At 36.4% G+C, this 27,054-nt stretch overlaps 2 protein-coding genes across 2 annotated transcripts in view; both read left to right on the top strand.

The window, feature by feature from the left end:
* The first annotated feature begins 791 nt into the window (after window positions 1–791).
* gkap1 (G kinase anchoring protein 1) lies at window positions 792–12,459 on the top strand. Its single transcript, XM_081349410.1, has 12 exons — window positions 792–1,163; window positions 1,938–2,172; window positions 3,015–3,173; window positions 3,270–3,347; window positions 7,925–8,048; window positions 8,146–8,174; window positions 9,465–9,608; window positions 9,728–9,814; window positions 11,383–11,446; window positions 11,530–11,600; window positions 11,687–11,764; window positions 12,130–12,459. Exons 2-12 carry the CDS (start codon window positions 1,945–1,947, stop codon window positions 12,169–12,171), a joined length of 1,104 nt encoding a protein of 367 aa, XP_081205536.1. The 5' UTR covers window positions 792–1,163; window positions 1,938–1,944; the 3' UTR covers window positions 12,172–12,459.
* A 2,244-nt stretch (window positions 12,460–14,703) lies between these two features.
* frmd3 (FERM domain containing 3) overlaps window positions 14,704–27,054 on the top strand; it is a gene marked incomplete at both ends in the record, with an annotated part of 69,992 nt that continues 57,641 nt past the window's right edge. Inside the window, one exon of the mRNA XM_081348356.1 lies at window positions 14,704–14,808. Coding sequence (XP_081204482.1) covers window positions 14,704–14,808 — 105 coding nt within the window. The remainder of the gene's footprint in view (window positions 14,809–27,054) is intronic.

Here is a 27,054-nt window from a genome sequence, read left to right as displayed (position 1 = left end):
ATTTGGTATAAATCCTTTTGTTAACAAGAGAATAGAGGGGAATCAGTCATTATGCCTGTATATCAACACAACAGTCAATACTACATTTCCAACAAGAAGTTAGTTTTGAGTAACGTAGATTTTAAACATTACTGTCATCAGAATAACCATGTTGAGAACCTCAGAGCAATAACGCCCCTTCATTCCTGAACGAATCATTGTTTTGAAAGAATCTATTGATTGAATAATTCAACAACTCACTCAAAAGATGTTCCATTACTTATATCTTGTTATGGAGTTCTTAACAAAGGTTAGGAGGAACATGTTCATTTAATCGGACCAATCTGTGCCAGAATAAACGTAAGCCACTGTCCTATGACAGTTCTTTGGCATTGCTCCACCAACTTCACCCTCTTGGCTGATGCTCCAGGTTGCAAATTTATTACAGCAATGGAGTGACACTAAAATAGATCTCATGTGAGTGACAGGTTGTCCCGCCCTTGCTTCAGTAAAGAGATGTTACTGCAAAGGGGAAGTTATGTTTATCAAAGATTATGAGGACACATTATTTTTTTTTAAAAGAGGGAGGAAATCTGCACAGATGAATAGGCCTAATTTATAATAAATACTGTAGTATTTCATAAAAAAAGTAAAAAAAAGATTTTGGGGCTTGGCTGTGGACGGTGTTTCTGGGTCTGGAATCTGTTTTGAGTATTTGACTTTATGTGTCATTTAATTTGGATGTTTAAAAGTTACCCTGTGTCATTATTCAAGCTTAATTTATTTTCGAGACCGCTGCTGAATTACCATTTGGCGTTGTCACGTGATTTGCATGGCTTTTCTCATCGTTGATTAGGATTCACAGTGATTTGTGATTACTGGAGAAAACATTTATTACATTATTTTATAGATTGCTGCGGCAGGTACTACTATGTGTCAGGCATATACATTCATATAATTAAATAAGTTTTAGGACACAAATGCCTTCAGTGACACAAACATGTGCTCGCTGAGCCGCAGAGCGCCCTCTGGAGTCAGTACTACTATATCGACGGTTATTAACATTTTCCACTCGATGGTGTTGGTAGCATTGAAGCTTTTGTGTCCGTTCAGGCCGCCATACACACGTCTGTGTTTGCAGTGTACAGCACGAAGCCGAAGATACCGACAGTCCTCTTAACCAGGTGAAAGTTTGTTTAGTTCATTTTAACGGCGCCTCCTCTCAAAAGTCCGGCAGGTTTAAGTTACACAAGACATGTTAAACTGGATGAAACATGTTCAGGAACAATGAGGGGCTCGTTTGTTACTTGTGTTCAGCACTGGCGAGCTAAAAAAAAGTCTAAGCTAGCGACATTTTAGGTGTTAAATGGTGTAAAAAGCAAATCGGCAGTATATCTAGGCAATTCATTTTAAACAGACTAATATATATATATGTAAGTTATATAACAACGAATAAATATCGAGCGCTATATTCACGAATCCAGCACCAATCGACTTATTACGCCTTCTAATTGATAAGTGCTTATTAACTGCAGCCAACAGATTTATGTTTTTCAATGAGCAATACAGATTAAAGATGGGTTTGTGCATTTGAGGGTATTATATTAATAGGTTCCTATATTGTGCGTAAAGAGTTATCCTCAGTGTGTAACGTTACATTGCACTGATTCTTGAATGCTATTAATGATATTTCAGATTCAGATTGATTTATTGGCATAATTGTAGATAATACAGTATTGCAAAAGCTTGGAATATATGACATAGGCTAATAATAATAAAGACATCAAAATAATAGAAGAAAATATTGTAATATAACTAAAGCTTAAAATAAACTGTTACAAATAAGAACATGTACTGATGTGTAAATGTTTCTCTGTTGGTCCCAGAGACCAGCAGCTCTGCACTGAAGTGTCTCACACTAATATACAGGCATCATGTGTTGGTTGTACCGTTGGCAGGTTCAGGATGGCATCAACAGTGATCTCAGTGCCCACCACGGCGTCCCGCTTCGCTCTACTGCAGGTCGACTCGGATTCGGACACTGATTCGGATGCAGGAAAGACAAAGGCAGGTCGTGGAGCAGGGAAGGCTCGCTCAGGGAAATCTCCCAGCGGGAAGACCAACCAAAATACAGACAAAAAGAAAGAGAAGAGAAGACGAAAGAAGGAACAGCAGCAGAGTGAAGCCAATGAGGTCTATCTATATCTATATCTATATCTATATATCTATCTATCTATCTATCTATCTGTCTATCTATCTATCCATCTATCCATCTATCTACAGTCAAACCAAAAATTATTCAGACATCAGATATTACTTTTTTTTTTTTAAATTGACTAGTGGGTGAAGGACACTAGTTAATTTATGTGAGGATAGCAAAATAAGGTAAACAGTGACATATCATACGCAAAAATCCTTCATACAGTGTACTACCAGTAAAATTTATTAAAATTTGGGACCAAAAATTCTTCAGACACTTTGACCTGACCATGTTTTGCTTAAGTATTTTTTTTTTTTTTGCTAATGCACCTTTTTACACCACAGACTGAACAAAATTAAGCATTGCTTGGTAATTGGTTGACCTAAATTGGTTAAATCTAATTGTGTACTTAAATTTAACAGCTGACAGATATTCAACCTATGAGACAGAGACAGTCTAACAGAAGGATGGACAAAACCACTGAAATATCAACTGATTTGATAACTCTTCTTCTCTCTAAGTTCTTAGATAACTCTAAGTTCTTGTCATATTTTATTATCATTTTCTAAACTATAGCGAATTAACTGATATGTGTGAGATGTTGAAGGTGTTTCTATCTATCTAGCTATCTGGTTGTCTGTCTGTCTGTCTGTCTGTTTTGCTAAGGCGGCTGTTGTGCCCCATGTTTGTTTCTGAAAACAGTGATGATGAGTCAGTGTTGACATTTATAACATCATTATATGTGAAGAGGGTGGTGTAGTGGTTATGTTTTGGGCTGAAGTCACCTTCAGCGAAATGCCTACTTACAAAGAGTCTTTGTCGTCACACGCTGTAGCTCAGGAGTCTTGCTTTTAAGAAGATCCCTCAGAAGTGTACGGCTCCTCCCTCCCTCACGCTGCAGGATCTAGCGAATGATCTGATCAGCCCGGCGACTGTCCAGCGCGGCTCCAAGCCCCAGGAGAACTGGCAGGAGTGGAAACAGAGAGACGAACAGGTACACATTTCTCACAAAAAAGCTGAATTTGACTTTTCTACAGCCCATTTCTCTCCTTGCTTTATGCGAACATGTTCGTGTTTGTGTTCGTCACAGCTGACCAGTGACCTGTATGAGGCAGATCTGGAGAAGGCCTTGATGCTGAGTAAACTGGAATTTGAGGAACATAAAAAGGTACATTTATACTGACTCTAAAAATGGCGTGTCATACAACCATCAAGATTAAACTAATAACTAAGTCCACCTTATGACCAGTCGACTACGAGTCCAAAAGGGGCAGAGACTGAGTCCAACTAAACAATTGTATTTCATTAAGTCAATATCTAAAAAAACACAAACATATATATGTATATATATATATATATGTATATATATATATATATATATATATATATATATATATATATATATATATATATATATATATATATATATATATATATATATATATATATAATAAAACCCTAACAACAATTTTAAAGAACTCAGTGAGTTTCACGGCTTTGTAAACGAAAGTTTAATGCGTTTTAGGAAGGATTGTTCCAGTGCACATATGCAGCCATTCTGGAGGTGGGGGGGAAAGCGAAAGAAACCTAAAATTCTCGGGACAGCAGCATGTGTCCAAATTTGAATCTTAACCGTTCTATTTCATCAGAAACGATCTGTAAACAGGGCTTTAAGTGTAAAATACCGAACTTGTCCTTTAAAAGGAACCTCTTTTCTCTCTGTTTGAGGCTGTGCGTTTTGTGTGGGCTTTATTTGACAGGTGGTTAGAACTTAGTCAGGGTAGGTGGATGAAAATGAGGCTGTGAGGGGAAAAACCTACAGTCTTTACAATGGCATGCACTGTGTATAAAGGTCCTACATGTAATTTCCATAACTTGGGGCCAACTCAAAACTGTTTCATTTTTTTAATGCATTTATGGTTAACAAATTACATTATTGGAAGTTTATTGTATAGTTCTGTTTTCAAGTTGAGAACAGAACAGAACAGGGCTTTGCCCTGCCTGCCTATATACATGAGCCACACCTGCATTTAATTACTGTATATTTCCATATTTATCAAAGTAAAATGCTATAATAATTAGTATATAAAACACTAAGGATTTTTTTAGTTTTATTGTTGTTTTTGAATTTTGACCCACGTGAACTACTGCTTCAAAGATGTTATAAACATTATTTTTCTTTGAAACTAGAAGCTGCCATCATGTTTAAAAAATAATAATAATTTTATTACAACAGCAAAAACTAATTAGTAAAAGTAAAAATTCCTCAAGCTTAGATCACAGATCCAAAATACTGACACCCCTGATTTTCTTCCAACAATACTCACTGAGACAGGCATTTTGACATAACTTTGTGTGCATTTAAGTGTTTAGAAGCACAGTAAGACGCAAAAAAGAATTTAATTCTATTGAATTCATTGTATAAACTAGCCTGGGTTTCCCCATGCTGCCTTGCGCGATTTTATTCACGCTGCTAGGCAGCCTGGACACCCTGGACCAGACTTTCCCCTCAAAAAGGGAACCAATCACAGAACAGGGAGGGAGCAGCAAGACAATGATGACGTCAATGCGACACACCGAAGCAGTTTGTTTATATCTATGGATCCAACATGGCATCAGACGCGAAGTTACCTTTCGATATGCAGCCTTAGATAGTGTTTTCTTAGTAGTTTAGAATGCAAGTTTATTTCGTCTTCTTCCTCGTCAAATTTCTGTTGCTCTACATACGTCATCTGGTATAATTGAAACGATTGGCTATGAGCTACGTACAGGCGCATTTGATAGACATTCGTAGCGCCCAATAAACGGCTCTGGGCATTCGTAAACCACGCCTCAAATACGAGAAAATGAACATGTGGTTCCCAGACCACGTCACAATGAGACGAGGCCTGACGTTAGCCAGGCTATGTATAAACAGGATAAGACTTAAAAAACACATGTGAATTATTGACTACTGTGACAATGCAGTACTGACCTGATCTGCATATTTCACAGAATCCCTGGACTTGGTTGGACTCAGGAACATTTTTCGAGTCCCAAACGCTTGTCCGATTAAAAATGCATCAGTCTCGTGACGAGTCCAAGTTCGCGAAAAGTACCCCAACTCTTCTATGCACCTATACTATGCCAAAACTTTGAGGAAAAACCCTTTGCACTCAATCTTCTACATCAGGGTTTCTCAAACTCGGTCCTGGAGGGCCACTGTCCTGCACAGTTTAGCTCCAACCCTGATCAAACACACCTGAGCAAGCTAATCAATGTCTTCAGGATCACTAGAAACTCACAGCTAGGTGTGTTTGATCAGGGTTGGAGCTAAACTGTGCAGGACAGTGGCCCTCCAGGACCGAGTTTGAGAAACCCTGTTCTACATGTCTTCTGTTGTCTGATTGATAGTTTATACGTTTTTTGGCAAGTAAAAGTTTTTTTTATATAATTGTAAATGCGTCCCCCTTCAGCTTGTGATATTTTTATGTGAAATCTTTACTGATTTTTAGTAAGTAATATATATATATATATATATATATATATATATATATATATATATATATATATATATATATATATATATATATATATAAAACTTTAATTTTTGCCCCCCTTTTTCATGAGCTGATCTCAAAGATCTAAGACTTCTATGTACACAAAAGGCCTATTTCTTTCAAAAAATGTTCACTAATCTCACAGGTGTGGCATATCAAGATGCTGATTAGACAGCATGATTATTGCACAGGTGTGCCTTAGGCTGGCCACAATAACAGGCCACTCTAAAATGTGCAGTTTTACTGTATTGGGGTGTCCCGAAAAAAAAAAAAAGGTTGTTGATTATGGCCTGTGGAATGTTGGTCCACTCCTCTTCAATGGCTGTGCGAAGTTGCTGGATATTGGCAGGACCTGGAACATGCTGTCGTATACGCCGATCCAGAGCATCCCAAACACATTAATTCATGCTGACTGCAAAGGTGTTTCAGAGAATTTGGCAGTACATCCAACCAGCCTCACAACCGCAGACCACGTGTAACAACACCAGCCCAGGACCTCCACATCCAGCATCTTCACCATCAAGATCGTCTGAGACCAGCCACCTGGACAGCTGCTGCAACAATGGGTTTTCATAACCAAAGAATTTCTGCACAAACTGTCAGAAACCGTCTCAGGGAAGCTCATCTGCATGCTCGTCGTCCTCATCGGGGTCTCAACCTGACTGCAGTTCGTCGTCGTAACTGACTTGAGTGGGCAAATACTCACATTTGATGGCACTTTGGAGAGGTGCTCTCTTCACGGATGAATCCCGGTTTTCACTGTACAGGGCAGATGGCAGACAGTGTGTATGGCGTCGTGTGGGTGAGCGGTTTGCTGATGTCAACGTTGTGGATCGAGTGGCCCATGGGGCGGTGGGGTTATGGTATGGGCAAGCATATGTTATGGACAACGAACACAGGTGCATTTTATTGATGTCATTTTGAATGCACAGAGATACCGAGGCCCATTGTTGTGCCATTCATCCACAACCATCACCTCATGTTGCAGCATGATAGTGCACGGCCCCGTGTTGCAAGGATCTGTTCTTGTCCCCCGGAACCCCCCAATTCAGTAAAACTGCACATTTTAGAGTGGCCTTTTATTGTGGCCAGCCTAAGGCACACCCGTGCAATAATCATGCTGTCTAACCAGCATCTTGATATGCCACTCCTTTGAGGTGGATTGATTATCTCGGCAAAGGAGAAGTGCTCACTAACACAGATTTAGACAGATTTGTGAACAATATTTGAGAGAAATATGCCTTTTATGTACATTGAAAAAGTTCAGCTCATGAAAAATGGGGGCAAAAACAAAAGTGTTGCATTTATATTTTTGTTCAGTGTATATATATTATTTTATATTAACTTATATTGTTAGTAATATTTCAAGAAGAACGTTTACTGGACTGAAGCAACTTAGGTTTACTTGATTATCCATGTCAATTTTTAGAAAAATCATGTTGAAATGTGAATATTAAATCTGATACAACAGGCTTTTGAGGAACATACTTGTTCATCTCTCAATCATAGTTATATTGCATTACATTAGATGCTTTGCCCTCTACAATAACAACTACAGAACTTTGATCATTAAACTAAGCATTTAAATAATATCTTACTAAGACATATTATTGGGAGATATAGAGTGACAGCTGATAATTATATACATTTTATGTAAGCAGTCTGATATAATGTTGATTTAAATGATTTACATTACAAGGTGTCAGAATTCCACTTTACTTTTTGGCCATATAAATATCAGCTACTGCCTCAGAGTAAAACAGTTTTATTCAGAGTATGAGCTTTGTACTCTCCTATATCATATTATACGAGCCATAAAAGACCGATGTTTCAAATATGATACTCATAAAACACATACCAAAAAAAAGAGCCATTTTTCAGGCTTTACAGGGTTAATGTCATACAGTAGTTTGAGGAACAGAGTGAAATTTAAATTGTATTTATTAATTTAAGTATATTGAGCACCAGACCACACTGCCAAAACACCAGTCTCCTACATGTTCATTTCTAGCTCAGTGACAAGTGTAACTACTCCCTCTTGTGGCTACAGTGGTATATAAGAAGTTAAATGGTCAATAATACCTTGTGTAATATAATATAGTTGCAATTGATTATGAAACTATTAATGGTAACTATTGCACTACGTATTTTATTGTTTTCATCTTTTTTGCAAGATTCTTAATGTTTAATATTACAATTTCTCAAGGATCCTGAAAAAACAGAGACTGCGTCACCGAAGACAAAGGCGGGAGGAAAGAAGGACAGGAAGAAGAATCAGCAGGGGAAGGACAAACGAGTCACTGTATCTCTCAAAGACTTCCAGCATGAGGGTGAGAACGCCATATTCTTATCGAGAGAGAGAGAGAGACACATCACTGTTACTACACTGCTGTGTGAACTCAGACTAACTCACTGTCTCTATTGCAGATCAGCCGAGTAAGAAGCCTGACAAAGAGGTGAGTGTCTGTAGTTGGAGACGTCCCATACAAGCTTAGGGGAGAGTTAGTTACTCCGGTTCTGACAGCATTATCTGAAGCACGATGGAACTGATGAGTAATTATATAACCTGAATCTAAAGTTTTATAAATTTGAAGCAAACCCCGTTTGCAAATAAACACTTAATACTTGGTGTAATTTGGATCAGGAGTTTTTTAAACGAGGGTCTGGGACAAGCCGAGGGCCACTAGGGGACTCTAATATGAGAGAAAATAAATTTTTACTGCATGTATTTTTAGGGCTGTCAAAGTTAATGTGTTAACTTAATGCATTAACAAAAACTGGTCATAAATTAGTTTAAAAAAAAAACTGTTTAGAAGTTTATAGATCTTATATTACTTTGAGTAGAAAAAGTTATTGTCAATTTAATACAAAAAAAAGGTTCTCCAGATAATATTCTAATTATAAATTAACTTTCTTTGACTTTGGTACAGTGACGACATTAATTACTTTAGAATTATTTATAATAGCTTAGTTTTGGAAAAATGTCGTCTTCGTAATATCACACTTAATGTTTTTCTTATACAGTATAAATCTTTTTTTATTATTTATATGCAACTGTAGTATTTATTAATATTTTTGAATGAGCTTTTATTGGTATATTTTCAGGTTATTTAAATTGTCATTTTTTTATATTTAAATTTAGTTCTAATGAAACTGAAACATTAACTGAAATACAATAAAAAATCTTAAACTTTATAATTGCAGTTGGTTGCTAAAACAAGATTTCTCATGTTCATTTATTTTAACTTTCTGAACTAAAATAAATTTAAAATACAAATTAAGAATTGAAATACAAATTAATAAAAAAAAACTATATAGGTGAGTATATATCATTTTATATATATATATATATATATAATGTGCGTATATATATATATATATATATATATATATATATATATATATATATATATATATTATTTTATTTTTATTTTTTTTGTCAATGTTTTTGTTATTTTGTCATTTTTAATAGTTTTTATTAAAATATATATAAAATAAAAACTAATATTATCTCAATAATACAAAAATAACACTGGCTTTAATTTTTTATTTCAGTTTTAGCATGTTTTGTACTTCAACTTAAACACTGTTCATTTCAGTTTGTTGCCAAGGCAGCATTTCTAATTAAAGTTTAAGATTTTCATCTAATATTTGTTTAATTTTATTTTAGCTTTTTTTTTGATGATCATACAGTGTGTTATATGATATTAGTGAAGTGATACTGACTTCTTCCTGTTTTTCTTAAGCCTGTGAATCCTGCATTGCGCGATGAGAAGTTTTTTAACCAGCTAGAGGATGATGTGAGCAAGATCGTCCAGCGTGACAAACGCAGAGAGCAGTACAGCAACAGTGCCGGCCATGACGTCAACACCTCCTCGGAGCAGGAGCAGGTCAGACCTCACTCCTTCAGATAACAGCTGCAGAATGTGGAGTCATGTACCATAATGTAGAATGCAGCTCAGTATACCACCAAAACTGTTGTTCTTGTTTTCTTTCTCAAAACTCTCAGGATGTGAGAACTGAGCAGTTAAAATATGAGCTGGAAAAGAAAGACCTGGAAATTGGAAAGTTGAAAAAGACAATTTCACAATGGGAGGTGAGAAGCTGTGATGAGAGATGAAGTGTGGCACGATTTGTATTCTCATTGGCGTGTTCGGGTCTTAGAGTTTTAAAGAACATAAAAATGTGATCACATTTAAATAGGAACCAATGGTATTTTTCTATTTATTGTTATTTTTAAATCTTGATGTTTTTTAGAAAATAATTTTTTTCTTTTAGCTGTGTTATAGGGCAGCACAATTTAAAAAAATCATGATTATGACTTCAGTGATTGATCATGCAAAGTGTCAGTTACAGTTTTCATCTACAATGTGTGTTTTTCCCCAGCATTGAGCATTATAACCAAACACACACGTCTGTTGAGAGCAGGAGTGCTCTGGGTAATCCGAGGTGTCTAAATTAGTCACAGGCGCAGAAGAAATCTGTGCAATACCACTCAAAACTCAAGAGTTTCGTTGAGTTTTACATTCACAAATGAATTTCATTGTAACCAACAGAGTGAGGATATGATGTAAATAAGAGTGTGTGCAGTGTGCGGTGTAGAGCAAGGTCGTCGGAAGTTAACAGGTGCTTGAGGAGAAATAGGCCCCAAACTTCAAGATAATGGTGCTGTTGTTCCTGAATATCAGCACAATTGCAAATATCAGCTCAAGTGCTGTTTCTTTCCTGAATTCAGACGGGACCAGTTTCATGCAGGACGCAACAGAAATTTGTATTTTTCAAATACTGTTTTTAATCCTTTCCGAATCTGCCATGTCTGTGTTTTTCTCACACAGCTTCAGTAAATATTCCAGTGCAAATGACCTGCTGTTTGAATGCGAATGTCTGTGTGTGCCGATAGGATTATACTAACTTTTTCTATGTTTTTTTTTATTTTTGGACCTACCTGAGCTACCGTTTGCACACCAATCGTTTGCATGCTTTCATTTCATTTCAATTTGGATGAGGTCTGACGTGTCGGGTACTTGTCTAAATTTCTCTGCTCACTTATGTGGGTTTATTATAAACTGCCACTTCTATAACCTTATGATAAGTTTATTTAAATAGGGTTTTAATGAAAATGAAAGCTATATCAGTAAGCATTTCATTAAAAGACGTGTACATCATACATGATGCAAGCAAGCACAGCAGATGACCTTCTGTAATCTAGAAAACACACACTCCCTCCTCTGGAATAAACAGAGATGTTAGTCCCGTCTGAAATTGGTACATGAAATCTCAGACGTTGAGTGATAAGATATGTAACTCAAAAATTATTTATAAAACTAGTCCAGTCTGAATAGGTCTAATGACCCAATGAAGAGACTTGCTTTGTTTCTGAATGAATGGTTGGATGAATGATTCAATGACTCACTGTGACTCAAAGCTAGCTTTTGTTGAAACTGTTGATTCATCTTGAATGGTAACAGCCTAAAGTGACGCATAATTGTAAATGATTTTGATTCAATTTAAGATTTTGACAAAATACGTCAATGCTATATTTTAAAGGTTATAAAAAATTGCCATAAGCTTGTCTTTTTGACTAATGCTAAATTAACAACTGAGGATTTCAGTGTGATTAAGAGTATCTGTCTGTTTAATGAATAATTCTGTCTTTTTTTTTAGGAAAGATACAAGGAAGTGAAGGCCAGAAACGGTCAGCTGCTTAAAATGCTTCAACAGGGAGAGAGTGAGTGCAGAACAGCAAATGCACCTGACACCCTGAAATCAAGCATTTATTCGTGTTCTTTATATAACTTTCTTTATATTCAGTGAAGGACAAAGCTGAAATTCTGCTGCAGGTGGAGGAGCTCATGAACATTAAAGAGGAGTTGTCCTCGCAGGTGCGTGCTGTACACTGCAGTTTGTGCCTTAATCTTAGTGTTGTGATGATTTGTGCGTACAAAACTTTGTTTTCCACCTTTTTAAGGTGACACAGTTACACACAGCTCTGGAGCAAGAGAGGTCAAAAGTGAAGGGCTTACAGTCAGATCAGCCGAAACATCAGGTATGAAGCATCCAAACCTGCAATGACTGTCACATTCTAGCTGACCGCTATTGATCCGTGATCCGTACGCACCAGGCCCCGTGCTTTGGGACGGATGTGATTCGCGGATTCATTCAATGTTTGACCATAATAGAGTTAAAGCACTTTTTTTGCACTGTTTCTTGCCAAGTTATATATTTAAGTGCAAGAAGAGACAAAAGAGAACTCAATTCGGTGCTCAGCTGCACACACAGATTCCTGTTTCGCTTGAAAATGATAATGTCAAAATGTTGTCAATATCAGCATAACATTATGTTTTGAGACAGCATACAGTTAAAAAAAAAAAACATTTTAATTTCAAATGTTTGTATTTTCTTTTTTTACAGGGGAACCGGAAGGGTAAAAAAGCATCAGAAGGGGATGTATGAGGATGCATGTTAAAGGACAGCTTGAATGTTCCACCTCCTTTGTCAAGCTGCTAATTTCTTTTAATATCTGTTCAAAACACCACATACACTCTTAACCAAACTTCCAGCATCATTCAGGCATTTTGTTGTATTCCTGCATAGTTCTGTTAGCCTGGTCACAGCAGCTTATGATAACAACAGAAGACGATTTCCTCTGGCATGGACGCTCCTTTGAATAAATCTACTTCTGTGCTCTAACAATGAAAAGCATACACACTTGAATTCTTTTGAATAAAGGTGTTCATCTTATTTTTCATAGTGTGTTAGTTGTTTATGCATGAAACAATCTGTTATTCCATTCTCACTAAGTATTGTTGTGTAATGAATGTCTTCAGCCCATTTACTTCGCTCAATAAATCCATAATGATCAGTAGGATATACTTCAAGACAATCGCATCACAAAAATTAAGAGGACATTAAAATGGACACATTTAATCACTGTACATGTGATCTAATTTGATACACAGTATATTCAGATAATTTATGTTTAAATGTGTGCTTGGGATTATAGGTACATTGAAGGTATATTATTCTTTGATATTTGTTTAAATATAAATTTAATATTTGTTTAAAATCAAGATTCTGAAAGCATCTGTTTGACGGGGATCCTATATAAATGTATCCTAAATGGCCAATATTGTGGCTACATATTACATGTTCATTAGTCTTTCTAAAAATGTACTCATGTAGTGCGTAAATACAGCGTTGTAGACACTCATTCTGTGAATCAGTGTTGGGCATTTTTCAGTGACTCTTTCTGCCAGGAGGTGGCGACAAGTCTTAATGAATCTTTATATGTCTGTATGAATGAGTCATTGAATTATTCACTTAACCGTTTTGTCATATTTCATGTACTGCTTTTCACATGCAATATAGAAAAGGAGGCATGTTTGAACTAAATATTTGTGTCTAAAATGTAAGTTCTCAGTATTAACCAAGCTAACAAAAATATGTGCTAAGAACACTTTGATAATGTTCCCATTAAGTTGTGGAAATGTTATTTATGGATGTTTTCAGAATGTTAAAAAAGTTTTTTTCTTGTTTATGCGGAGGTTAGCAAAAACATTAATAAGGGAACATTCCAGTTTATAATTTTACAAACATTATGGGAAGATTACTTTTTGAATGTTGAATGTTTTGAAACAAGTAACTTCAAAAATAAAAATAAAATTAGATGAACATTCAACTAAAACCTTTAAAGGTTTTTATGCTAATGTTCTGAAGACATTATTGAAATATAAGTTTTAACAAACATTCCATTAACGTTACTGGAAGAACGTTTGTTCATAACTTTGAGAGTTGTGAACTTATATAGTATATAACTTATGACTTTATAGTAGGGAACAACAGGGCTAAAGGCACACCGGGGTAAAAAGCACATTTGGTTTTATTTTTCCTCTAAACCACTAGATGGCACAAAAACTTGCCCAGCACTTTCTAAAACATCGGATTTTCAAGATGCACGTGGAAATGTCTGATCCTTGATGCGATCCGCTAGAAATTTGATTCTGTGCTAATGATCTAATATTTGATGTAAAATAATTGACTATATTTTGAGACAAAGGTCTTGTTAATGATTTTTAGTTTTGTTCAAGGTAATATCAAAAATATATTAATCATATCGTATAATGAAATATAATTTATTGTTAATACTGTAAAGCTATATTAAATTATTATGGGATCTCCTTCAATGCTTTCAGAATCTTTACTTTTTAAAATAATTTCGTTTGTGCATTTTTAAAATATATTTTTATATTAACATTTTAATTAGGCTACAGTATTTATTGAACAAAAAATAATTATTTTATTTATCAAAATAAACGGAAAATATTACAAATTTGCTAAAGTGATTGTTTTGAACAAGTATCCTAAAGACATATTTATACAGACACATTATTTGTATCAATAACGTGTGCCTTTTGCCACCACATATTTTAAACAAAATGAACCACTTTTATGATTCATTGTCATAGAAAATATGTCGCTCCTTCAATGTTCAATACAAACATATACTGTATATTTTTTTCTGCAATCATTGGCTAGGCTACACCATTTTTCTTAAGGTGTGCCTTTAGCCCCGTTGTTCCCTAGAAACCACAGTGAAATACATACATATAAAAGCTCGATCACATGTGAATTTATTTTCCCATATGGTTTTGCTGTAGGCTAGCACAAATAGTAGTAGGCTACTATTAATTTTCAGGCGGAGAAACTGTCCTGTAACTCCCGTTGTTATGGCAACACATTGTGTGTAGTTGTTCATTACAGGTGATGCCCGCTGATATCGCTGATGCTATTGAACTGATGGAGAGAGGCGCGCGCGTTCGGGAGGGAGGGGGAGAGAAAGAAAAGGGGGATCGTTCTCCCGTTCATATAACGCGACATCTCTCTTTCCTACTCTCCGCTGGCGACATAAGCGACGCGTAACCGACACGCCGTCCTCACTGAAACCAAAGGCGCTTTTTTTTGCTTTGCTATGCGGAACCAAGAGCCATGAAAATGCTTCGATTTCGGAGTCCGAGCGTGTCCTCCCTCGCGCAGGAGGTCCAGTGCACGGTTCGCCTGCTCGACGACTCCGAGATCTCGTGCTGCATCCAGGTAGGCGCGAGCGTGTGCTCCGGTGTGCGCGCGCTCTGTGATGCGATGCTCTTCTTTACTGCGATTATAAACATGCCGAGGGGACATAATGCTTATTAAACGTGTTGAATTGGACAATTTCTTGTTTACTGGCCTCTTTGAGTTGTATACTGGTGTTTGTTTAGGTGGAAGACGCCTAGGGAGGGATGACGCTTTGGTTATGGTTTGCTCGTTTCGTTATTGCCGTCACTGGATTCAATTGTCTGTTAAACAGTTACGCCCTTGACTTTCTTCGTTTTCTATGCAAAACGTGTTTCATTTATAAATAGGCCTAACATAATTACTGAACATAGCCTATAACTGTTGGATATTGTTTTGCTGTGTAATTTAATTTGCAGTGTTTGTGAACATGAACATGATGTATGTAAGGCAGTATGAATGGCAGATGTCTCATCTCTCTTTCCGAAGTGATGGAGGATTGCTGGAAAAGTCTTTGATGGAAAACTATTCGCTATGGGAAGCATGTTTCATCAGTAAAGTCAAGTCACTTTTATTTGTACAGTTCATTTCACAACACACTTGGTTTGACAGCAGCTTTAGCCCATGTGAAATCGAAGTACACTTCAGCATACTTACAAAAACAGTAGGCTAGGCTACTTCATTTGCATGTTGTTCATGATTAGGCTACATGAAAATCTATTATAGTTTAAATTTATATTAAATGCAATTATAGTTGAACTTAAGTGCTTTTTTGACAAAACTTTTTTGTCTTCTGCTCATTAAGCCTGCATTTATTTGATCAAAATACAGAAAAAAAACTGTAATATTGTGAAATATTATTACTAGTAAAATTATAGTTTTATATTTTAATATACTTTAAAATGTTTCATAAATTTTCAGCATCATTACTCCAGTCTTCAGTGTCACATGATCCTTCAGAAATCATTCTTATTTATTATCAATGAAACAGAGTTGTGCTTCTTAATTTATTTATTTTTTTATAATCTGTGATACTTTTGTCAGGATTCTATGATGAATGAAAAGTTAAAAAAGAACAGCATTTATTTAAAATATAAATCTTTTTCTGAAGGATCATGTGAGACTGAAGACTGGAGTAATGATGCTGAAAATTCAGCTTTGATTACAGGAATAAATTATATTTTAAAGTATATTAAAATAGAAAAACATTTTTTAAAATTGTAATAATATTTCACAATATCACTGTTTTCTTTCTGTAGTTTTGATCAAATAAATGCAGGCTAGATGAGCATAAGAGACTTCTTTTAAAAACATTAAAAACAGTAACATTTCCTAAACTTTTGACCGGTACTGTATGTGATTTTATAATTACTTCTAGTGTCTTTAAAATATGGTTAAAATCTACTGCCTATACTGACAAGCATTTATGGTAAACTAACTTTAATGCAATTTCTTTTTGTCATGCATTTAAAAAATATTTGTAATTCATCATTATTTGTAATGATGAAGTTGCAATTTAGAACGTTTTAAATATATTAACTTTAAATGTAATATAAAACAACACAATAGAGTTAAAATGATCATGTAAAACGGATGTTAGATAGCACTTAAGACGTGAATATTCGGTTATAGTGACTTGCTCACTTCATCACCATCGCCATGCCACTTTTTGAGCTCTCCGGACAGCTAATGGAAGCACTTCATAATGTCTGAATGTGTCGATGATGCCCAGAAATCCTGTCTGGGTAGGCAGCTCGCACAACTTTGAGACGCAGCCAATGGATTTCTTCCCATCATGCTCTCTATGGTCCCGTCAAGATGAATGAGCAAACGCATTTCTGGGAAATAGCCTACTCTTGACAATGCATTTCCTTTCAAAACATTCTTGGAAACTATAAAAATCTGCATGCAGTTTTGCTAATATAAATATAATTGAATCTATAAAGGTCATGAGGCAGCCTTAATGCGGTTATTGTCCTTCAGCTCCGCTGCAGCTTGAGTGTTTGATGATAACTGATGATGATGTGGATGTGTAGTCGAGCTCTTCACAGTAGCGCTATTAGTACCCAGGCACCTTTACACTAATGTATGCAGTCTAATGGAATCAACCATTTCCTCTCTTTACTTTTGAGAAAACCACGCTATGATGTTGAAGTCAGGAAACTGTCCAGTGGTTCAAGCTCATCCTAGATCAGGGAAAAGGGCTAAAAAGTTTCTACCAACTTTTAAAGTAGCTGTTGAGTTATTTTCTGATGGTCAATGTATGTATAACTGCACTAATGGAACAAAGTGAAAGAGGTCAAGTGTAAGAAAGAGATGACAGAAAGAGTGATCTCTAAACTTTTGAGCTAAGGAAGGAGCTTTCTGTTTGGTCTTATGAATATTTCAGAAAGCCACGAGGTTCTAATGGCTTCTTGTTCTGTGATGGCTTTCTCCTGCATATTTAATGACTATCCTCATAGACAGAGGCTGCACCTCCGTCGGTGCACTTTTACATGTTATAAGCACTCAGCTCTTACTTTTTTATCAGCTACACGAGGAGTTAAATGCTGAGTTTAAGTTTGCTGTGTCGTGTACAGTGCAGGTCAGCGGTTAGTCCTGGGCCTTGAATTTGATTGGCCAACAGAGTGCTGATGTACAGACCATTGACTTCTCACTGTTTCTGCATTCCAGACGCACTGTCAGTCCAACCCAGTCTCATGAGAAAACGTAACTGATTGACGAGGAGATTTGATTGATGATTTCAGGTGTTGGACAGAAACGTAAGATTTTTAGGAAAAAGTTAGCATGAAGGTCCACCCCTAACCACATCCCTAAACCGGACTCTCAGTGGGATCATTTGAAAATGTACAACAATTATATCGTACAAATTCACATGAATTAAAGGAGAACTCCGGTCGATTTTTGTCGTTGTTCTCTGTATTGACAGCACTCCAAATTTACAAAAAAATTAGCTCAATGTTAAAATTGACCGGAGTTCTCCTTTAACACCAATTTGCCAAAACGTAAAAGTTACTAATTAAAATACATAAAATATTTGCGAATAAAACACCCAGTCGAAGAGAACAAAATCGTCACTTCCTGATAAACTGGCGATAATAATCACTAAGGCCCCGCCCCGTCCACACTACTGCTATTTCGTTTTAAAAACGGAGACCTTTTGCTACGTTTGCACCTCCCGTCCACACAAAAACGGCAAAAACGGAGACCCAAAACGGAGAAGTTTAGAAACGCTGCCGACCCGTTTTTCGTTTTGAATCTCCGGAGGGCGTTTTAGTGTGGACGGGTCAAAACGGAGGTTTTTAGAAACGATGACGAAGAGGCTCAAGCTCGGCTCTATGATTGGGTGTCATCAGTCATGGAGTATACAGAGGTAATATTCAGTACCAGTAAACTCCACCCGCTGGAACAGTTTCTTACAGTAAGAAACTGCCGCGTCTCAGGCGCGGCTTGCGCGGTAAACGCGTGCATGCTAGAAATAGAACCGACGCCTATTTTTCATGCGACACGCAAAGTGTGTTGGAAGCGTTTCCAGGCAAAATAGAATAGGGAAGATGTTTATATGTCATTTTGACACAAATACATATTAATAAATGACATTTTGATGTTTGAAAGCATTTTTTTACAGTCTATGTCTGAAAGTCTCTAGGTTTACACCGGCACGCGCATACCCAGTGTTGGTGAATGGTCACGTGATCCGCGTTTTCAGTCGTTTTAATGTGGGCGGAGATCAATTCTAATACGCAGCCAAAGACGCAGCTAAAACGCTGGTGTGGACGGAGATCGTATTCGTTTTAATTCTCCGTTTCTAAACTAAAACGCAGTAGTGTGGACGGGGCCTAAGAAAAATGGAAGTTGATGCATGCAGTCGGACTGTCTTTTTGAGTGAGTCATTGAATTATTCACTGATTCTTTCATAACACTGATTCATTTAGGAACTACTGTGTGTTGCTGCTTTGACTTAGTTTAGAACGTTTTTTATCGGCAATATAGACAAGGTAAAATGTAATTTTGTCAATATTAACTTCTGGTTTATTAAACTTTTGTATAAAAGCAATGTCATATCACAATCATGCCGTCGGTCTAAATATTAGCATGGCTGTAATCACCTGCGCTGAACAACAGATCTCATGTGATATTGCTTAAATGAGTCATGAAACATAGAATACATGGTGAATGACCATATCTCTTGACTTTTGAAAACTTCAATTGACCTTCGTTCACACGATTTACTTTTTCTTCTTGCATGTCATGTGCGGGGCTCTGTAGTCATGTTATGAATGTTATAAGTCATGCCAAAAATGTTATAACATGAAAACAGGCATGCCAAAAATGAAATAAAAAAATGATTAAATAAAGAGCTTGTAAAAATAGCCTTTGACATGATCAGTACATTCAGAACTGGGTTGAAATGTTAGGTATTTTTTAATCATACTAGTGCAAAATGCCCGTGAAAAATCAGTTTTTGTGTGTGTTTTTAGTAATTGTTGGTTTGGTGTGTTTGAGTGCTCATTGTTACAATTACACAGCAAAAGTTCAGTGACATTTTTATTTGTGCATGGTAGAAAGCACACAGTGAACTCCGAGAAAACGCTATGCTTGAGCAAACAGTTTGTGAATAGGCAACTACAAATGATGCCCGTGAAAGAGACTGTGAACGCATTGAATAGGATATGTTTAGCTGGTGAATAGCATAGGCTACTATTACACAGTAGCGATAACGTTAAGTGCACCAGAATGAAATATAATATTCAGAAGTAAACAATATTCAGAAGTAAACAGCATAGCTGACTTACAGATTCAGATAACATCCACAAATGAATAAGCGCGTCGCGATTCAGGGAGCAGTGCAAAGTGCCCGTACAAAATCAGTTTTTGTGTGTGTTTTTAGTAATTGTTGGTTTGGTGTGTTTGAGTGCTCATTGTTACAATACAGATTTCAGGGAGCAGGCTACACAGTGAACTCCGAAAAAATGCTACGCTTGAGCAAACAGTTTGTGAATAGGCTACTACAAATGATGTGAATAAAATATAATATTCAGAAGTAAACAGTGTAGCTGACAGAGTGTTTGTGTTAGAATGTTTATTTTTAAACCACAACCTTCTAAAAATGATATATTTAACAATATCTTTTGCATTTCTCATCCAAACAACATCAAACTTGGCACTGCACTTACTCGTGCCCATAGCAAGACACCTGTCGAGTTTGAAATCCATCGGACTAACGGTTTGAGAGATATGCGAATAACACACAGACAGACAGACAGACAGACAGACAGACGGACAAATCTAGTTTTTGTTTTGTTTTTCAGAAATAGACGAAAAATGAATGTTTTTGCCATGAAACATTCATAAATCATTTTAAAGATTTAGATTGTCACCGATCTTCGGGGCAGTGTATTTTAGTGATAAGTCATGAGAAAATGAGTCGTTTGTGTCTCCCTGTTTTGGACCGACTGAAACCATGTCAAGTAACGCCCAGTTTGGACCAGTGATAACGTTACCGGCATAAAGTAGCCTAAATGGGATGTGTGTGTTCTCTTTGGGTCATTTCTCAGCGTTGGCTCAGGCGCACCGAGTGTCTTCTCAGTGTCTGAAGGACAGATAGGCCATGCATTATTAAGGCAGATCATGCTCTTCAGTGTGACTGCTGCATCACTCATGTGCTACTGATGCTGCGCTCAGCTTCTGCTAGGCGAAACTGGACAGAATGAAGTCACGTAGAACATGTGAGGTGCCTCTTGATGTGAGTCTTTCCCAAGCTGGAACTTCATCATTTCAATAGCCAATTATAATTTGTTTTAATGGCTTTCAGTAATAAGTAAATGGAGTAGTATGGTATTACCATTTTAAACATGCACCATGACAACACCATGGTTTTCTTTGAAATACCTTTTTTATGTGTTATATGAATATGGTCAGGCCTGTTGGAGAGAGAGAGAGAAAGTGCAGCTGGTATCGTGTATCTATTCTGCGTATTTCAGATAATTCAGAATCGATAATGTATCGAAAAATCCATATTTTTGTCAACACTAGATTGCACTTAGTTGAATATTTCAGATGGGCTTTTATTTATTTTATATTGACTAGTCTTTACTAGGTTTTTCAGGTGCAACTTCACTGTCAAACTTTTAAAGGGTTTAATGAAATAAAACTGATTATTATTTATATAATAAATTGTATATAATATAAGATTATTGGAGTATGTTTATTGGATTATTGGAGCACATTTTATAAAAAAATATTTCAGTCTTTCAACGACAAAGTTTCGTGTTTAAGTCAATGTATTAGTTGAAGCACTAAAATTACTAGCAGGAAGTAAATAAAAACTAAAACTGAAATAAAGATAAATCAAACCTAAATAGTAATATATATATATGGATGGAAAGAAATTATAGAGAAGGTAAGCCAGAAACACTTGTTGACTAAAGAACCTAAACTTTAAGTATTTTGGGTACTCAGACCTTTATCAGAAAAGTTAAAAGAATACAATTAAAAAGTAATACTAAAAATAAAAATTAAAGTTTAAATCTAAAACAGAAGAAAAAAGTCCAGATATAGTCACAAGAAACACCATGATATTACCATCTCTTTTGGACACACCATGGTGTCATTTGAATGCTTTTTTTTGGAGTATGAAAGTCATTCAGTCATTCAGTACCATGATATATTATACTAAATATTATATATAATACCATGGTTTTACCATCTGATGCCATCACTGCATGGTACCACCACAGTACTTTGTTGTAAGCGTTATTAAGATGCCAGTGTGCCGTAGCTTTAGTCACACTGAAAATTCTCCTCTCACTGTCTTTGCTATTCTTAAAAATGCAGCAATGTCATCATCGATTAAACATTTCTATTTTTGTAATACACCAAATGCAAATCGCCCCATCTGCAGAAATGTAACTCTCATCTTCTCTCATTCCCTCTTTTCATCAATAAATGTCCGGCGAGGAAGAAGGAGAGAAGGTGCTGTTGTGATGGACACTATAAATAGTGCTCATGCTATTCTTATCCTTGTCCTCCATGCCTTTTGATGAGATTTTTTTTTTTGTAAGAATGACTGAAGAAAGAAAAAAGAGATAATAAAACAGGAGGAGAGAGAGAGGGGGGGGGGGGGTTGTGTAAATGAATGACGTCATTGGACTCGTGTTGAATGATGTCTCAGTGATGTGCAGTGCATATGTTTAACCGCTGCGGTTCAAAGACAGTGTGTGTGTGTCTGTGCCGAGACTGCAACAAACTGGTCCTGTTCTTTTGCTCAGAAACATTTCTTTGTGGAAATGTGACATTTTTGGGATATTGAAAAATGTATTCATACATTAAATAAATAATCTGTTTTTCATTAAAAAAAAAGGACAGTCAATATTCGATAGCAATTATAATTATTTATTTAAAAAAAAGTCTGATATGTCCTTATTTAGATAGTAAACGTGTGTGTGTGTGCGTGTGTGTGTGTGTGTGTGAGATGAAGTGTCCTCCCGTTCTGTTTGTACACCACTACCCTGAGGCAGTGCAGTGACAGTGTGTGGTGTGTGATAGATATTTTAAGAGACAAAAGCATGTTTGGCCATTGGGGATAAATGACCTGTTAAACTCACAAAACACACACTGATACACACTTAAATCTGTCACTCACAGCAGCTCAGAACTCATTCAGCTATTTTCTGATGCTCTACATCGTAAATATTATTTACTAGATGCTTCTATATGCAAGTATAGCTCTTGTGAAACAAATCAGCTTTCATGACTATTTTTCTTAACGCACTTTGTAATGTAAAATTAAACGTTTTTCTTTGTTGAGTAACATATTAAAGCACATGTAAAGTACTTTACTCTGATTTAAATGTAGTGTGTAATTTAATATTTTAAATGTACTACATTTCAGCTGCATTATTTTCATTCATTTGAGCTCAGTGGTGCACACGGTATCACACGGTCCTATATATGAATTTTTTTGTTGTTGCCAAAAGTATGTTTTAACCATAAATAAATGTCAGTAAAAGTTATAGTAGATAAATACATTTCCATTTAACTGCATTTAACATGCAATAATGTTTGGAAGCTTGTTTCCGCCACTGAATAAAAATTAAAAAAGGTAATTGTGACTTTTATATCTCAGAATTGCGAGAATAGCGTGATATAAAGCGGTTATATCTCGCAATTGCATGTTTATATCCCGCAATTCTGACTTTATTTCTTGCAATTCTGAGAAATAAAGTCAGAATTGTGAGTAAACTCGTAATTGTGAGATAAAAAGTCCCAATTATCTTTTAAAATGTTTTATTCTGTGGCTGAAACAAGCTTTATGTGTTTTTAATTCATCTTAGTATATTTTTAAAGCATACTATTTCTGTAATAAGTGCTCTCTATAAACATATGCTAAAGTGTGCTTCTTTTTTCACAAGGGAACAAAGAAAACAACAGGAAAATTCACTTAAGCTGCAGTGTAAAATGAATAAATGTTTTATGATCCAACCACAAACATTTGTGATCGGTATAGTTTCATTCACTTTAAGAACGAGTTTAAGAAAAGTACCAGGTTTGCAATCTGCACCATCCTGTTGGCTTAATAAGGATCAAAGGATCATTTACTCTTAAAATGCAAACTGTAATCATTAATTGGTATAATCAATTTAATCTTTCACAATAAATAGTTAAAACAAGACATCTTTTGGACATTTTTCTGACATTTTTCTGATTTGTCTTAAATAAGTCCTCCTAAATGTTCCTCTGCTAATTAGTTTCTGTATTCAGCCTCGACCTTTTTAACATTCATAATAACACTGTGATTATTGAAGTTGTGACATCAAGCCATCTTCACATCAGTCACATCAGAACCAGTCACATCCCATCCAGATTTGTGCACACTAATCATTTTGATCTTTTCTTATGTAATTGCGTTATGCTCTCACAAATTATTCTTATGCAGCCACAATGCTAAATAAAGATTACAGGTTTACATGCATAATCAAGTCACATGGTAGACTTCAAAACAGCATTGCCAACTGAACTGTAATGTTAATCATTGCACATGGATTTATGTTGCACAGTAAATCATGCAAAAAGGACAAATTCATTGAATGCATCAAAGTCCACTTTTCCTTCCAACACGTAAGACAGCTGTAGGAGTTGATGATGAAATTAAGCTGTCAAATTTAGAATATGTTTAGATCTTTAATTATAAATTGAGCATGAGATATAAACAGTAACAGAAGAAAGACTTGGACAAAAGCATCGTCTTACCGCACCAGATCAGTTTCACATTAGACCTGTCGTCAGCATAATCCACTTTCCTCTACTCAGGCTTAAAGGGCGAACAGAGAAATGCTTCTACGGTTTCAAGATTGCTCTCATTATAGGCATAAACGTTGTGCGGGTCATAAGGGTCAGGTCAACACCAATACTGGAGGACTGTTAAATGGATTCTGCACCTGCAGTATGTAATATGAACATTGGCGTCAACAAAATTGCAAACTAATTATTTTTCAGTGTTTTTTTAGACAATATGTCCATTTAAAAATAGTTCATGGTGGTACTTAAATCTTTAATATATCTTTTATTGATGGACAATTCCTTATTAAGGAAGGTCAGCTTAATTAAACGAATAGTTCTCCCAAAAGAAGATATTTGAAGAACTTCAGTCAGTCAGGTCCAAAGTCAGTCAGGTCCAAAAGTTTCAAGCTTCAAAAAAAGACATAAAAGTATTTTACCTTAGTTTTTGTGTCATAACATAATGAATTTAAGTCATGTGAAATGCAAAAATGAATGAAGTTCACCATATTTGGCCTTTGTATAGGTTTGTTGATCAATGATTTGATTCGATATTTAGGCTACCACTTAAACTTTGCTCTGCATACAAATCATACAAAATGTTTGTATTCTGAAAAATGTGGTCACATTTACCTTTAGTTTTCAATGGCGAAATCCAGTTATTTCAACAGTATTCCAAGTGATTGGGAATTTCGTGAAATCCAAAGCAGATTTCACAATGGGTTGTTCAAGTGAATTTATATCATTGACCAACAGAAAGCTGCTTGTTTAAAAGCTGTGCTTCTTGCTACACTATTGACAATAGACTTTTTTTACTCACAAAATTTCGCTAATTTGACCGCACCTGAAGTCTTGTTTTAAACCGCCGGAGTTGCATGGATTATTTTTACGCTTTTTTTTGTTGTTGTTGTCCTTTTTGGAACTAGAAACTTTTGGAACCCTTTGACTTACATTGCATGAATAAAAACAGCTGAAACTTTCTTCAAAACATCATTCTGCATAAGAGTGATCTATCCATTTAATTTCTTTTTTTTTTTGGTGTGCAAATTAATCACACTATTTTAACGATTAGTCGACACACAGACTTCTAAACGGCACTGATTAGATTTTTTTGATTCTTGTTGCAATGCAGAAGTTTAGTGAATCCTGAATGATTTGGGCACTTTAAGATTTGCTATTTACACGTATATATGTCACCAAATACCCTCAAGCCTTTAACATTGACCGGTCCTTATGTATTTGGGCCAAGGACAGACTAAACCATTTTGAGAAAATTAGGGATTAATGGGAATCGACAAGGGGTTCGTCTTTCACACATGGTCAGCTTCTTAAGTAAGGCAAGTATGCATGCTGTAGAATACTAACATCTGCCTTTTCTACTCTCATCTTATTGATTTTTTTACTTTAACTTTGATTTTATGCATAAAGAAAGTGTGCTCTGATTTACTTGCTCACATAAATCTCATTAATTTTCACTCTCCCCTGTTTATGATATGAATCTGCCTTGTGACCTCTGGATTAGCAAACATTTTGTGTTTAGTTCTAAGGAAGACGCAGTCATAATTGATATGGCATGGGTATTAATTACTGAACATTTTATCTAGGGCAAAGCTTTCACGGTCCTAAACTCTGCTTGTTCCGACTAGAGCGGCCAACAGAGGCATTGCTAAGTGAATCTTGGATGGATTTTGGAAGGTGGAGAGTTAAAGAAAGAGCAGCAATGCAGTGTGGTTGTGTTGTTTAAACTTGTCATCTTGTTAGACTCCTTTATAATTGATAATCTCTCCCCCATACTTTCCCTCTCTCTCTATCATGCATGCATGCTTATTCATTATAAGTGTTTGCTAAAGCAAGCATCACTATTTGCCCTCTATTGCACATTTGAACAAAGCCTTTGTATTATTTACAGCAGTTGTATTACAGACATTAAGGGAAGCTCAAAAAGAGCAAAGATGTGCAATTTTCACCTTGATGATAAAACGGGCCAAAAATTTAAACAGATTACATTGAAGAAAGGGACCTGCACCATAGAGACATGGGGTGCATTTCCATTTCCTAAAAACATTATTAGTAATTTATGGTTGCAAGTTCTCTTGTTAACAATACTGTGTTTCCAGCATCACAAAGTTGTGTGGTTGGAACTACAGCTCTCGTCCTGTGGTTAGAAGTGTAGTTCCCTTTCAGTTCAGTCACGTTTGACGTAGTCGGATGTACCGACTGATTGGGATCACGCTTAGGGAGCCTGTCATCTTCGAGTATTGATAAAATGAGCCAATGCACACATTGGCGTGCGAGCTTTGCATCCACGCTCTGCCCCGCAGCGCGGGTATAAATATGGAAGTGGACGCACGCACCATTTGCCTTTCGCTTCGGAGCCGATCGGTCTTCATGTCGATGTCTCTGAAGAGTGTTGATATATTACAACGAACGAGTGTGTCGGTGCTTCTTCAAGGAAGTCTCTCCCGGTGCTGGTGGTTCTACAGTGCAAGTGCAGCAGTGGTCGCGAGCCTTCTGAGCTCTCAACTGCTGTTTTAACAGCATCACATTTCTGTGTTTGTCTGACGGCCGGTTGAGGGCGAAGAGAGTGCTTCACTGGTACAGGCTGCACCATCCCTGTCAGTGTTGCCATGATCATTCCCCTGTGTGCTCCGGCACTGGTGAGAGTTTTTCATTTCCTGAAAGAGCAACACGGGTGCGTTTGCATCTTTTTCAAGATGTCATTCTACCCGTGCGTTTCTGGATGCGGTCGTTCCCTGTCCCCCTCTTACAGTCACATTAGTTGCATCACGTGTTTGGGTTTACAGCATGCGGAAGCAGATTTTGTGGATAGTTCATTTTCTCATTGTGAGAACATGACTATCACAGTGTTGAGATCAAGACTCGCCTTCGTCCGCGAAGGTGGAGTCCCCATTACCACACCCCACCCTAGGGTATGGGATGGGTGATTAGAGGATCATAGTGATGGCTTCCCCGCCCGGTAACTAATCTCTGTGGGCCCCTCACTCTATC

Source organism: Scardinius erythrophthalmus, assembly GCF_964197995.2.
Source record: "Scardinius erythrophthalmus genome assembly, chromosome: 20".
NCBI lineage: Eukaryota > Metazoa > Chordata > Actinopteri > Cypriniformes > Leuciscidae > Scardinius > Scardinius erythrophthalmus.
The sequence above is the reverse complement of the archived record's forward strand: the minus strand, read 5'-3'. Positions and strand labels throughout refer to the sequence as shown.